The sequence below is a fragment of the Wyeomyia smithii genome, chromosome 1 (genome assembly GCF_029784165.1).
Source record: "Wyeomyia smithii strain HCP4-BCI-WySm-NY-G18 chromosome 1, ASM2978416v1, whole genome shotgun sequence".
Taxonomy (NCBI): Eukaryota; Metazoa; Arthropoda; class Insecta; order Diptera; family Culicidae; genus Wyeomyia; species Wyeomyia smithii.
In genome coordinates, this window is record NC_073694.1 from 11980133 (window position 1) to 11995374 (window position 15242).

The window sequence follows — 15242 nt, forward strand, 5'->3', positions numbered from 1 at the left end:
GCGGTCTTGTGTCGCCTTCTTTTGGCGAAGGCGCTGGCACGCCGTGATTCTAGAAGTGTGTAGCCTCATTTTTTCTTCCAACAAACATAAACAAACATGAATTAGGTGGCATGACGACAAGAAGGTTAGCGCACGGCGGAGTTCGAGACGGCGTGATTGCTCCTTCCGTGTAGACGAGTGGAAGGTGGCAGATGCTAGAAGGCACATTAAAAGGTTTTAAGAAGGTACTGACAATTTTCGTCAGGAAGGCGTTGTCACGCCGTGTGTGTATTCGGGCCTTTACGTCGTTTTGTAACTGAGCGTATTTAAGTTTGGTACATTTTGAATCTGTATGATCATTCATTTTTATTCTCAGTAGAGAATATGCTTTTTAACACCAATTGTAATAAACACAACACCAATTGTAATAAACAAATTCTATTAATTTTTTTCAAATGATCTCATATCTGAAAAATAATACAGTGATCACCCGATTATAATTCACCCTGATGATTTTTGGCGTGGTAGAATAGGGAAAGTGATAAAATCGGGAAATTTTTGAAATTTTATTTTTTTTATTGAAGATGTTAAATCAATAACTAAATACGTAAAATCAGCGATTTTAATTTTTTTTTTGGAAAATTTATCTGTACAAACATATGAAAAAAGCTGCAGTTGTTTTTTCATAAATCGATATATCTGAATAATGACAAAGGATAGAGAAAAGTTGTCAAGGGATGAATTTGAGAAAACTGTCTGAGCTTTTATAAAAAATATTTCAAAAATTCAATTTGAGATCCTGTACCGAAAAAAAAAAAATTAAAAACAAAAAGTGACTATAAAAAATCCATCATCACTTTTTTTTAAACATTTTTTTAGATAGATAATTCAGTTGCCTAAAACTTTTCTGAACAAACCTAAAAAAATAAAAAACCTAAAAAGCAAAATATTAGATGTTCCCACAACACAAAACTTTACCGAAGATAGCTCATATCTCTCACATATTGCAACCAGAAAAATCTTAAAATGTGAATAACGATTATATTGCAAGCAACTTCATGTTGCTTGCAATATATAAGAGATAGAAACATGATGTCTTCTGTGAAGTTTCTTGTTTTGAGATCACCTAATACTTTGCTTAAGACACCAAGCGTCTATCTTTATCTAATGAAAAAGTAAATATTCTATCTCACTTTTAGGAGGATTGATCACCCAGATTTTTTCATCAAAAGATGCGTTTTCAAATATTTTGAAACCTCTCCGAACATATTATACGGTTATAATAAACATTTGTATCACTATTCAATTATTCGCACGGTAACAGCAAAATGTAACATTGTGCATCGGTTTAAATGTAAACTGCATCCAGAATGATACACAGAATTATGAAAAATATCTTAAATATTGAAGCGTAATAGAAAATCAGTTCACCCTGACATTTTTTTAATGAAATGTTTTATGATGATAAAATCGGGTGAAAAATGTGATAAAATCGGGGGCAGATAAAATCGGGGGTAGATAAAATCGGGTACAGATATAATCGGGTGATTACTGTATTCCATTTTTAGTTGCTCTTTGAGTTTATGAATTTGACTCTTGAATATCGTGCTTGTTGTAGCTTAAACCAAAAACAGTGTTAGTTCGCGGCAAAAAATGAATCGCGGGTGGCAAAACAGAAAACTTTTAACTATGTATGGGTATGTATATTTATATACAGATCCTGTTAAATTTTGGCACGGTTCAACTTTGAAACTGTTCAATTTCAATTTCAGTCATGTTTGGTTTTGTAACAAAATCTAGTTAAACAAATATTAAATTAAAATCGATCATCCAAATTAATCTCATTTCAATGATCTTACCAATAACAGAACAAACGCTAGCGTAGTTATCCCAATACAGCAAAGCAAATCAAATTTAAAAAATCCTGATAGCAACAAACTTCAAGCTGGCACTGAAATAATCACGCTACTGAACCGATTTTTGATGTTCCAAAAATCACCTAGATTTGCATTGCAGTGATATTTCCGAGTAAACTCTGTACATTCACGACGGTTGACAATGGAAACCCGAAAATGGCAACAAAAGAGACAAGATATTGATTCACTTGTCGGATCTCCACGCTTACTGTGATGGTTACTGGCTATTCATTAGAGAAAAAAACGAGTGCGATGATATTTTCTTTCTCGTCATAGTCAACATTTTGCTTGGATTAATCGCAGCTCTGGCTACATCACATCTTACTTTACCATTTATCATTGACAAGGGGTGTAATTCGGAGGGTATATTCCTGCGCACACAAACTGTTTTACACACTTTTAATCGTTTGCTTGTTAAGCCTGTAGTACACTCTTTGACCGAGCGTCAAATATTTGTCACTTTTTGGCAGATAAAAATTGGGTCAAAGATAATTATTTGTCACTCTCCAATTTTAACATGGGGCAAACACGGGCAAACAACAACCATGATGTCAAATATATTTGACCATTATGTCAGAAGGTCAAATATTTGACCATTAGACAAAGAGTGTACTACAGGCTTTAGTCTGTTCTCTGTGTTTAAATGTAAAAAAACAACGTGCATCGATTCTAACCCTCTCTTTACCATGGTTACTCTAGAGCACCATAGGTTTGGATGCAAAAAGCCTTTAGAGATATTTACCAATCCAACTCAAAATGCATAAATGTGCACTTGAACAATCAGTATATTGTTCAAGAATATATTTATGCATTTTGAGTAGCATTGGTAAATATTTCGAAAGACTTTTTGCATCCAAACCTGGGGTGCTCTAGAGTAACCATGGTAGAGAGAGGGTTAACTTCCACTGAAACTTTTCACAGGATGTTCCATAATACAAAATATTTCACGTGTACGAAAATTTCGGCTCACATCTCTACTTGATACCAACAGTTTTGTTTTTGTTTATCTTTATAGGTTTCGAATTAAACAACGGCGCAATCGTAACGAATTAGAATAATTTCGTCTTTCACTAAATCGCGATTTGTTTAACTTCCGGTAATAGTTAAAAATGGACATTAATGTTGCAATGGTTGACGGGCTGAAAACTCTTGCAGACCAAATGGCGACGAACGTAGGTAGCCGGCAAATCAATCAAGTACCGGAGCTCGTTACGGACAAAAAGTTCGCTCGGCTCTGTGCCGCATCCTGCGGGTCGAAAGAGTTTACTAACAGTTTGCAGCCAATCCTGAAACGATTCTTCGCATTCGACAGACCGCGGGAAACCAACAGAAGCGACTCGGATGTGTCGTTCGAACGGGGCTCGATTTTACGTGAGGTATGTGTCCTTAGTCAAATTCCGAACTTGTATTGTTTTCAAAAATTGATATTCTTTAGATTATATCATTGATCATCAGTCGACTGGAGGAATTTCGGACCCTTGAGCAATATATGTGGTTGTTGAAATTTGCGTGTGCTTCGAGTCTTTTAAAGAACGTACCACCGGGAATCGCTTTCGAGACAAACCGAGTCATTCGCGCCATTTCCAGCTTAAACACCGAAGAGTTCGAGTTCGATCCGCTAAAAATTCATATCCTCGCCAGGAGTCTGTTCGAGGACATTCCGCTGGACGGAATGAATCTGATTCACGTGATCAAAAAATTGGTTGTCCTGAATCACAAGTTGCTCTACTACGTATCGATAGCGTTGATGTTCGCTGGCTTACGCCGATACACGGCTAATTGGGACGGTGGAGCAGACCCACCTCCTCCGCAGATGTACCGACTGCACAATTTCGAGACGGTGTTAATTCAACTGCAGCAAGTTAAAATTGACGACCTACGGCACAAACTGAACACGCGACGATTTTTTCTTCTGCTGAAGCTGCTTTCCGTCTACCAGAATGCTGTCCTGCTGAGGCACAGCACCGACAGTCGGCGGGACGTGGACGAGCAGCACTGCTGCTTCGCGGAGTTTTTCCGCTTTCCGGTCGAGCAGAGGAAAGCGTACCTGCAGTGGTTACGGACCGCCAGGAATGTCGTGAGCAGCCGGAGCAACAAATCGTCACCGCAGGAGATTGCTGACAAGGAGGATTTTCTGCTGGTAGGAGGAGTGGAATGCAGTTCGCGGTTGAATGATTAATTTTTGTTGAATTCATTTTTCAGATCATCGAATTAATTGATCTAGATATGATACCGTCGATTGAGGATGATATTGATGACGAATGAGAGAATTTAAACGTTTAAATGAGTTTAAATTGAATGAATATCACGTTCTACTAGCTAAGCAAAAAACAAGAGTTCTCAACTAGATCCGTAGGCGAATGTGAGTAGAGTTAGTTTTGTTTCATATTTTATTTATTCAACGATTTTTACATTTTTTTCGATAAAGATACAAATTTTCTTTTTTTTCTTAAATATGGCATTCAGAGGTTGTGAACCGAGTTGCTTAACAGTGAAAAAAAAAACAGACCTGCGTTAAGCTACTTCCTCTGTTACACTGTTTTTACTTGCCGAATTATTTTCACTCGACAGAGAGACCTGCTATTACGAACGTCCTTACATTAATTTACAAGCACATAAATTAATTCAATAGCAGTGTACGTTTTGTTTCTGAGGTTTTTCTTTCTTTCTAATTTTAACTCTGTTTCTGTGTTTTTTGAACGCTGCAAGTTGAGCAATCTTCTCGACGTCGACACCCGGAGCGGCAGTGTTTGTTTACGTCGTGTATCTGTCCTTAGATCTAGTGCTAAAGTGTGTTGGTTTTGAACTTGTCGGGAGAAGAATTCCTAATCTCTGGTGCATTCGGAGACGGTGGTTGTGGTGAGTATTTGGGTAAAGAAGACAGCTGGTAATCCGGAATGTGACTAGCAAGTGGTTCGACACTATTCTCAGCGGATATCGTACATCCTAAGAGTGGAAACCTATCGATTCGCGTAGTAGTAGGGTATGGAAGGAGTTTGGGAGAGGTCAGTTGCTTATAGTAAAACTTGCTTTTTGGTATTGCACAATCCTAGCTACGTGTGTGAGTGAGTGTTCCTCTACTCGAAAGTCGCAGGACGCGAGAAAGGTACGGAATAATAGGCGTCGTCCAAGAGGGGGCACGCGGAAACGGGCCGCTCTCAGTGCCCGGAACCGTGTCCTATGCCGTAGTGGTAGCCCTCCGAGCCGGTTACGCTACCCGATGCGACCGCACTCGAGCTCAGTCCGCTGAAGTTAACGTTGGTGTCCTGCAGGGGCAACTGCTGGATCTGCTCCGGGGGGAGATATTCGACGCGGGGCGCTTGAACGACCGATAGCGCAGATCCGGAGCTATAGCTTTGTACTTGAGGCGGGGGTCCGTACTGCGGGGCTGGCGCTGGAGGTGGAGGTCCATACTGGGGGAAGGGAACGGGCGCTGGTGGGCCATAAACTGTAAAATAGAAGGAAGGAAACTTTTCTGTTTGCTGAAATCGTAGTAAGGTAGAGTGGATAATACCTGGCGCCGGTGGAGAAAACTGGAAGATAGGCGCTTGAGGTGGTGCGCTATACACTGGTGGTGGAGGAGGTGGAGCATCGTAGACTGGAGCTGGCGGCGAGTACGATGGTGGTCCATAAACTGCGAGAATAAAGACGGTTGTGATTAAAGAAACAAGTAGAATCGATTGAGCAGTATGTTTCTACCTGGTAGTGGGGGTGGTGGTGGGGGCAGTGGTCGAGGTGGTGGTCCGTAAACTGAAATGAATTGAGATTTTTGTTGTTAGGTGTTGAACTGATTTTTTCTCTTGTTTTATTTTTCAATGTTTTTCGAGAAATACGCGCTTTAAGGGAACAGTTAATCAAATCACAGATTGATAATCTGTTTTGAGACTTAAAGGGGAGAAGTAATTCCAAAGATGCTCCCCAAAATAGTGGAGACATTATGTTCATAATCATAGTATAAACGACAGAAACGAGAACTTAATATTTCTGCTAGACCGTACGTTGTATAACCTATAAAAATTGGAATCTATACCAAATACTTGAAAATTATGGCTTTCAAGGTCGCGTACGAGTGAGCTATGCAAAAAAAGCTGTATCAAATACAAAAAAAAAGAAACTCATTGAGTCTGTCTGTATACGCGAGATAGTGGAGTGAATGCTGGCCTTGCGTGCCCACACCAGGAAAAACAACCTAGCAACGAACGAAAACAAAATAATTCAAACTAGAATAATCGGCCCAGGCGATTGTTGTGCACAGCTTCCGCCTCGGAGGCACCAATAATGATAAGGATGAATTCAACGCGCAACTGAAGCGCGTATATGACCACTGTTCAGCACATGATGGCAAGATCATCATCGAGAATTACAACGCTCACATCGGTACACCTGGAGGTCACCAAATCAGACAGAATATTAATAGGGGGTCGACTCGGACAATGACATCGTCGATGCAGCAGACAACGGAGACGTGCCATTCTCAATGAAAGACAAAGTTTAGGATGCCATCATCAGCCATCAGAACAAAAAATCGTGTCAGAGCGGAGCTTATCGAAGAGGGCCTGGATAAGTAGGCCGAGTGTCTGCATCGACTGATTATTAAGCTTTGGAATACCTAACAGATTCCGGACGAGTTGAAGGATGGGATTATATGCCAAACTGGACTGGGAGAACTATCGTGCTATCGTGCATGCTGACTTTCGCCTACAATGTGCTTTCCCAAATCATCTTCCAACGTCTATCATCACTAGTGATTGGATTTTGGGAAGTTATCAGGCTGGCTTCGTAGACGGCCAATCAACAACGGCTCAGATTTTTACTTTGCGGCAGATCCTTCAAAAGTGCCGTGAGGACAGTCTCTACACTCCATTTATTTATCGATTTTAAGGCCAAAACAATAGACCGGAAAAGCTATGGGTGATCATGGACGAGAACGGCTCTCCTGCGAAGCTATGTGAGGATTTCGGTAGATTATCAGACTCATTTGGTCTCTCTTGCCTACTGTTCAACAGTGCGCTAGAAGGTGTTGTATGCAGTATCGATGACGTAGACATTGCCGACAGAACATTTAAGGCAGTGACAGAACAGTACACCAGACTTAAAATGCGAGACAGAGAAGGATGGGCTGAAGGTTAAAACGTCCAAAACGAAGTACGTGCTGGCTGGCGGTAGTCGACGAATTCGTCTACCTTGGCTCACTGGTAACTTCAGACAATGATATCAGTCGTGAGATTCGGATATCTACGGAAGGCGTGCCTACTATTGGATTTGCGAGCACTCAGAGTTTTCAACGACGGAACCATTTTCGGCGAAATGCAGAAGGACGGTGTGTGGCGTCGGATGATGAATCACGAGCGTGAGCAACTGATCCCGGTATCTCGAAGGTGATCAATACCGGACAGATACGCACGAATGCCGGACCCCTACTCTGCTAAACTGGCGTTCGATGGAAAGAGAGTTTGAGAGCTCAGTGGAGAGCAAGATGGTTAGACTAAGTGGAGCAAGACCTAGCAAGTATTGGATGCCCGCGGGATCAGAGAAACGCATACAGGAACAGAGTTCATTGCAGGAATTTTGTTCATTAGGCTGTATCTCAATATTTCTCGACAAATAAGGTAAAATAAGTAGGATTTAGTTGCACAGTCAACTGGCTTCACACTATGCTTGCACAAAAAGAAATCTCTTCGGAGCTGGGGAGCTCATCCATAACTGTAAGAGCTACGAAAAGATGCCCTCAAGGAAGGGTACTCTCGCCGCTGTTATGGTCTTTAGTGGTGGATGACCTTCTCAAAAGCTTAGAAGATAAAGGTTTTGAAGTTGTAGGCTTTGCAGATGGCATTGTCATTGTGGTAAGGGGAAAGTTTGACAACATAGTCTCGGAAAGAATGCAACATGCCCTAAACGTAACCCATTTATGGTGCATAAAAGAAGGTTTAAACATAAACCCTTCCAAAGTTGTAGTAGTTCCTTTCACTAAAAGGAGAAGACTTAACCTAAAGCCACTTAGGCTTGAGGAAAGTATTATCCAATTGAGCGAAAGGGTTAAATTTTTAGGATTAATCCTTGATGCGAAGCTTACCTGGAACGCGCACCTAGATGGTGTTAAAGCAAAGCGGTCAGTGCTTTCTGGTTATGTTCTAAAACGGTTGGTAAAAAGTGGGGACTAAAACCAAAAATGATGAGATAGATCTACAAGTCTATTATGCTCCCGAAAATAACCTACGCTTCCTTAGTTTGGTGGCCCAAAACAAAACAGGCAATAACGAGAGCAAAGCTAGCGAAACTGCAGAGACTTGCGTGTATTGCTATAACGGGAGCAATGCGCAGCACCCCATCGAAAGCGTTGGACGCAATCCTTCACCTGCTGCCATTGCACGAATTTGTGCAACTAGAAGCGGAAAGGAGTGCTCTCCGGCTCAAACGTCTGAAAAATGCCTTACCGGGTCACCTTTTTGGCCATCTGAGTATATTGCAACACTTCAAAAGAGGGCCAGTGATGAGTATGAACAGAGACTGGATGAAACCTATGAATAACTGCGAGGTGCATGAAACATCACGTTCCGATTGGGAGTGCGGGGCTCATATGGTTCGTCAATGGCCAACGGTATTCTCTACGGACGGCTCAAAAATCGGTTCAAAAACGGGTCCGGGAATCTTCGGTCCTGGAGTTCGGATATCGGTGGCTATGGGTGAATGGCCAACAGTATTCCAAGCAGAGATTTACGCTATATTCGAATGTGCTAACGTTTGCTTAAGGAGAAATTACAAACATGCGAATATTGCATTTTCTCTGATAGTCAAGCGGCGCTGAAGGCTTTATGTGCCTCCAAATGCACGTCAAAAATTGTCTGGGAGTGCGTTCTCTCTCTGCGGAGCCTGTGTCGTACGAACTCTGTCAATCTGTACTGGGTTCCAGGGCACTGCGGAATTGAAGGCAATGAAAAAGCAGACGAACTGGCCAAACAAGGTTCCACCTCTCAATTCATTGGTCCAGAACCCTTTTGTGGCATTTCAAACTGTACAATAAAAATGGAACTTAAATACTGGGAAGAACAACGGGTGACATCCAACTGGATGGCTGTCGGAGGATGTCACCAGTCAAAAAGGGTAATAACGCCAAACGCAAAAATTACAAAAAAGCCATTAGAGCTCAATAAGTGGGCGCTCTGCATCTACACAGGACTAATAACCGGGCACTGTCCGAGTAAGTATCATCTAAAGAACATTGGTCGGGTTCAAGACGATACTTGTCGCTTTTGTAGCATAGAAAGTGAAACCTCAGAACATCTGCTATGCAGCTGTGGTGCATTATACATGAGCAGAATCAAATTTCTCAACAAGGCTTTATTAGGCACATTATACCTGACTGGGAGCGTGCCGAGGCAACCGGTCATCACTCGATCAATAGTGGGTGACTGGGTATCCTATATAGCACGTATAGTAAGGGGGATATACTACAATAGTTCTAAATAATGGACGCAGTAGTCTAATTGCACAAAAAAAAAAGATTTAGTTGCTCATAAGCAGAATAAAGGTTTTTATCACTGTTGGGCACCATTAATCAACAAGATTGGTGCTGCTAAGTGCTAGACGTTGAGGAAGTATTAATGAAATTTCTGTCACAATCATCACGATTCTTCGATGACCAATTATTTATAAGGATAAAAAATCGCAACTAAATGTAAAGCCCAAGTTTTTGCTAAGAGAAAAGGAAAACAGAGTCCGAGGCTGACAAGTCAAAACGATTAAATTCAAGTATTTTGTGGTAAAAGCTAAGAAATGTCTGAGAAAAAAACAAATTGGGAACATGAAACAAACCCATACCCAGAAGGAATTATTATGTCGAACGAAATAGTCAGCTGGATTGTGGAAATTCTGCACAAATTCATCAGTGATAGACTACCACATGGAGATGTACTGTTTCCCACACTATTTAATGTAGATACATCGGGTCTTCACGAGATCGAACAAGATGGAGTCGCTTTGGTCCTATATGCGGACGATTTTGTGGCAATCATAACGGGAAGGAATGAGGACGAGCTGAGAACAAAGGGACAACAATTCATGAACAGTTTCGTACAGTGTTCTTATGAATAAAACATAATAGTCAATGCGGAACAGAACGGAATCCTGGAAAAAAAACAGAAAACCGTAGTGTAAGCTTCCAGTCGATTTTTGGTAACAAGCTAGCCGACTTTTTAGCAAAGTCTGGAACCAGTGATACGGCGGAGATGATAAATATTCAAATTATCGAGAAAGATTTTTGTTCATGCTACTTACTAAAAATGGACAAAATCTGCCGATTCTTCACCCTCTAGTGCCCAAATTATTTTCAGACGGACTTCGAAAAAATCACTATGAATTTTTATAAACATTTTTTAAGTATTGATTGAAGCTTTTTAGAGGTTCAACTGAAGACCGTCTGAAGGCGGCACTGGTTTCACACGCACTGACGAAAACACCCATGCAGGATGAATCATAGTAACCCACGAATCAGCAGAAAAAAATTGAAAGTTTTATCAATCGAACTCTAACCGTAATGGCGAAAACAGTGAAGCTACTCCGTTCAGAAGTGTGCGCGTTCAAAGAACCGTACCCCGCCGCATCGGAAACAGATATCGTGTGGGAGTTTGTGGACGCCGGGTACGCCCGTTCCGTCATCTACAACATCTTGGCACTATTGAACAACAATCAGAAAATCGAAAGAATGTCCTGTTCCGGACGGCCGACGATCCTCAGCGATAAGAAGCTACAAAGAATGCTGAAGAGAAAGACCGAGAGCAGAGTCTATGTGTATAGATCATTGCACGGTGACGTCACAAAAAAAAAAGAAAGAGATTTGACAGAATTTTAGTGAGAATGCGGAAGTGTGTTATTGAAAATTGCTTTACTACCTGGTAGTAACAAATTCGCATAGGCGGAGAGATGTCTGATCTTTTTCGTACTCGTATCATTCATTTTCACTCATATCACTGACTTCACTGACACGTTTCGATTCCTGATTCCGTTGATCTTCTCGTACAAGCTCCTCGCATCGTGCCTGGAGAAGCAACCTTCCGCCTCCGCAAGAATACGCTCCCAATGCTGTCGTTTCTTCCGGCGATGGAGTCTCTTTTCAGCGGCTCTTGCATCTCGATATCTACCCATGCTCTGACGAGTCACAGCCGTGGCCAACATTGGACCCCTGGCGCGGTTCTTCTCTTCCGTCACTCGCTGGCACTCAGCGTCAAACCACTCATTGGGCGCAGCTGCCGCAGTTGTACCGAACACTTCTCGCGCTGTAGTGCTGATCGAACTGTGGATGTGCCTCCACTGTTCATTCAGGTTCCTTCAACTCTTTTCTCAATCCGTTCATCAACTTTCTGCATCCTCCTCGTTTCCTTGGATTTCAGCACGTTGGACAGCCGGGCGCGGATTTTGGCTACTACGAGATAGTGATCCGAGTCAACGTTCGGTCCTCTGAACGACCTCACGTCTGTAACGTCTGAAAAGTGCCGTCAGAACGTGGTCAATTTGAGAGCAAAGCTCTCCATTCGGGCCATCCCCCTAGCTGCAGCGAAATTAACAAGCCTCAGGCCATTGTCGTTCGTAGTAGAGTGGAACCTTTCCCTATCAGTTACGGGGCGGAAGAAGTCTTCCTGCCCGACCTGTGCATTTGCATCTCCGATGACAATCTTTATATCGTGTCCTGGGCACTCATTGTATGTCTTTTCCAGGAGCTCATAGAACTCCTCCTTTTCGTCATCGGGTTTCTCGTTGGTCGGTGCGTACACATTTATTAGGCTGTAGTTGAAGAATTCGCCCTTGATTCTCAACACGCATATACGGTCACTGATCGGCCTCCATCTATCCAACACGCTTCATCTGTTTTCCAATTAGCACGAAACCGACTCCTCTTTCTGCTTTCACGCCGCCGCTATAGTAGATGTGGTACTTAAATGAAGTGTCCGCAATAGGATCTACTGCTCGGATATATTATTTAGACCTGGCCCAAATTAGGAAACTGTTGTGGTCCAAATAAGGAAACGATGGCCCATTAATGGCAACTGAAGCGATGATTTATTTCTTTTATTATAAGAAAATAGAGGTAACGTGTGAGGAAAAAAATCCGAACAACTTTCGAATGGGTCTACGATTTCGAAGTGCTGCACGAATCGATCCTTTTTCACAAAATGAAGAGCCACTTTTATATAACTGGTAACACGACTAGTCGATTTTGTCAAGTGACGCTTAGTTGGGAAAAAGGCGTGGTTGGAAGAAGATCGTCGTAAATTGATTTGTAATTTTTGTGAGCGAAATAAAAAAAAAATCTAAAAGTGAAGGTTCCACTATTCCAAAGATTCTGGATATAGAAAAAAACATTTATATACATTATTGACCAACTCTTCGAGAATGGAAATACCTTCAAAAGAAAATCTGGTTTCGGACGAAAATGCACTTTGCAAGAGAGCAAAGTTCGAGCGAAGTTGAGGGCGGAAACGCCTGGTCGGTCGGCATAATCATATCGTGAGCTGGGCAATAAATACCCGATTGATTCAAAAACGGTGAACAATTATCTGCATGAAATGGGTTTGAAACTCAAAATATAAGTACCATAAAAATGACAAAGTAGTGTTTGGCCAGACCTTGCATTGTCAAACTATGCTAATGCAACTTTAGCGGATTTGCGCAAGGCAATATCGGGTTTATTCCGAAAGGATACAGTTCTCAAAATGTGCCACAGCTGCAATCTATTGAAACTTTCTGAGCAAATTTGAAGCGGATGGTCTAACATAAAGGTTACAGAGCAAAAAACGTCGATAGTTTGATAGCAAAATCAAGAAGGAGCTCAAAACCATTGAAACATCCGGAATTCAGAAAGCTATAAAGCAAGTACCCCAGAGGATCAGGAAATCAACGCGATGTGGAGCTGAGTGTTTCCTATGAGGTTTGTAAATAAGTTACATTACATGAATAAACAAACAAGTATAGGAAAATAAGTTGCGCAAGATTTTAATTTGGAATTGAAGTTTGTTCGGATTTTTTTCCTCATACGTTATTATCTTGTTGTTTTTCATGCAGAAAAGATGATAAACATGTTACTTCATGTTTACAAATAATGAAATACTTAATTCAGTTTAGATATTTACACTTCTTCTTTAAAAATTTGCAGCTACGCTACTAAGTGGTCCATCAAAGGCAGCTATACCCTAACCCACGAATCAGCAGAAAAAAATTGAAAGTTCCTGGGTTTCTGGGGTAAAACGCACCAGTTAACGAAAGCAGAGTATATTCTTGTCAAAGCTGAGAGATAGAACCAATGTTATATACTGATCGAAACATGAAAACTCCTCTATTCATTCATTCCAACTCGCATCAGATGCTAAAACATTATACGAAATGCATAACACGAAATGCATTGTTTTAAGTGAGTGTAAAAATCTATAAAAGTCGCAAATCGAGGGAAAATGCGCCCTTGCTGGGGTAAAATGCACCGCAACGAAGGAGCATAAAGCACCATGCAAATGAGGTAAAATGCACCCCATAAACGGGGCAGAATGCACCACAATATTGGGGCAGTACGGCTCATTTTGTCATCTAGTAAATAATGGCAAAATAGTTTTCTTCGGAATTCCATACGCTCGAGCGGCATGGGTTTTGGAAACACCGTTTTTGATTGCCTCTAGCATCATTCGTAGCTGTTCAACGGTCCAGGACCGCCGATTGGACTTCCGGACATTGCTGGAAACGAGATGAAATGTAAGCAAAAAAAATGTTTACAAACGATCCTTTTGCCCCGAGCTACGGGAAGCGTTATGCCCCAAACCACAGAACGGAAGGTCATCTGTGATTTGAAAACTGCTGAGTGCTCAGTGAATTTTGCAGCGCTCTCTTGTGGTGGAAAGAACGCATTTAACACGGAAAATAAATAGAATTTATACTTCTTTTATTGACATCTGTCATACACACTGGTATAAATATGCCAAGCGAAAACACTACAGGTGCACTCTTTTAATGCGGTTATGTGTTTATTCTATATTATTACTTTTAAATTTTCTCAAGTTTCCCAGCAATACTGGTTATCACAAGCATTTGAAAGATGTTTTATATTACACTTTTGACGTATGAGTACGAATAATATAATCGATCTGGAAATTTGCAAATTTTTACTACTGAAAGGTACGGGGATGGAAGCAATATTTAAATTCCGTCCGTCACGAAAAGTGATTAGGATTCGAATGCTTATTGAATCTGCGATCTCGAACCGTCCCAGATGGTCTCGAGGTACGATGCTAGCCTACCAAGCCAGTTGTCGTAGGTTCGAGTCTCGGCTCAGAGAGAAGAGAGAAGAGAGAGTGTCAGACTGACACTGTCAGTAGGATCGTAGTGCTAGCCCCGCAATTGTCCTGTACACTCAAACAGTTGGATGCGAAGTCGGTGTATAACAGAATGTCGGGTTCCGATTTAGAATGCAGTAGCAAGGCTTTGCTGTGCTTTAGAATCTGCACCAGAGAGATTGCATATGCTATTTGCTAAATCCTTTGTACTACCATTGAAAAGAAGATATTGGTTACATCCACATAATGTGAAAGATCATTCTAAGACTTAATTCAATTTAATATAGAAGTGTTCTAAATTAGTTTCGCCTCGACGCATATTGATTTTGTGGAATAGAACTCCGTGTGAAGAAACCTGCTTTTTTCGTGTGAATTTTTCGAAATGAGACCAGTAAATCGGGAGGTGTGAAATGACCCGGGGACAAGCTATTTCATTCGCACTCCTGCTCAACATGTCGACTGGCTTTGGCAAAATGTATAACTGTGTTATTTGGGCCGAAGAGCAAGACTTCACATAGGGGTGTGCGGAACGGCTCTTTTGCAAAAGCGGCTCTGAACCGCTCACTCACCGTTCCGAACAGACTCTTATGAACCGCTCATGGTTCACAATGATTCACGAGCGTTGACAGTTCGTATTTTCTCGGTAAACTTCGGGTTCGCGCGAATCCATCAGTTCTGGTGCGCTCAAAAAACCGTGGCTCTTTTTCGTGAGCCGTTCATTCTTTCGCTCTTTTCAAAGAACCGGTTCATTCACACATTCAAATAAAATCATGATTTTTAAAAATATTCTATCACATAAAATCATGATTTTCATTAATTTTCTATCGTTATCTTTCGGTTTTAAAATTCCGATTTAAAACAGTTCGAAATCTGCTCAAAATCGCTAAAATAACAGTTCGCCCATGTACCAACTGTCATGTATGCGATTTTTATTCTTCATTGAAAAATTGAAGGACAATGATATAAAATCACGTTTGTTCAGAAAATTACACTCTTCTAGCTGATATATAAACACCAGAAATCCGTGAATAGTTAA

The 15242-nt window shown here is 41.2% G+C and overlaps 2 protein-coding genes across 6 annotated transcripts in view; one reads left to right on the top strand and one right to left on the bottom strand.

Annotated features, from left to right (window-relative positions):
* Positions 1-2892: 2892 nt before the first annotated feature.
* LOC129717479 (uncharacterized) lies at positions 2893-4179 on the top strand. The gene is made up of 3 exons (XM_055667394.1): positions 2893-3271; positions 3331-4035; positions 4098-4179. Exons 1-3 carry the CDS (start codon positions 3005-3007, stop codon positions 4158-4160), a joined length of 1035 nt encoding a protein of 344 aa, XP_055523369.1. The 5' UTR covers positions 2893-3004; the 3' UTR covers positions 4161-4179.
* Positions 4180-4284: 105 nt separating this feature from the next.
* LOC129717478 (uncharacterized) overlaps positions 4285-15242 on the bottom strand; it is a 125208-nt gene continuing 114250 nt past the window's right edge. For 3 of the 5 annotated variants that reach the window (XM_055667392.1, XM_055667389.1, XM_055667391.1), the window contains 3 exons: positions 5595-5645; positions 5410-5529; positions 4286-5343 (listed from right to left, as the gene is read on the bottom strand). In XM_055667392.1, the coding sequence (XP_055523367.1) occupies positions 5054-5343; positions 5410-5529; positions 5595-5645 (461 nt within the window). In that variant the 3' untranslated portion in view covers positions 4286-5053. Of the gene's footprint in view, positions 5344-5409; positions 5530-5594; positions 5646-15242 lie in introns of all 5 variants that reach the window. The other 2 variants (XM_055667388.1, XM_055667393.1) reach the window with 2 other exon arrangements.

Bases quoted from the DNA above. Each gene is read 5' to 3' on its own strand.
- LOC129717479 (XM_055667394.1), top strand. From the start codon at position 3,005: ATGGACATTAATGTTGCAATGGTTGACGGGCTGAAAACTCTTGCAGAC. The intron at 3,272-3,330 runs GTATGTGTCCTT...GATATTCTTTAG, and splicing joins GGGGCTCGATTTTACGTGAG to ATTATATCATTGATCATCAG. The intron at 4,036-4,097 runs GTAGGAGGAGTG...TTCATTTTTCAG, and splicing joins ACAAGGAGGATTTTCTGCTG to ATCATCGAATTAATTGATCT.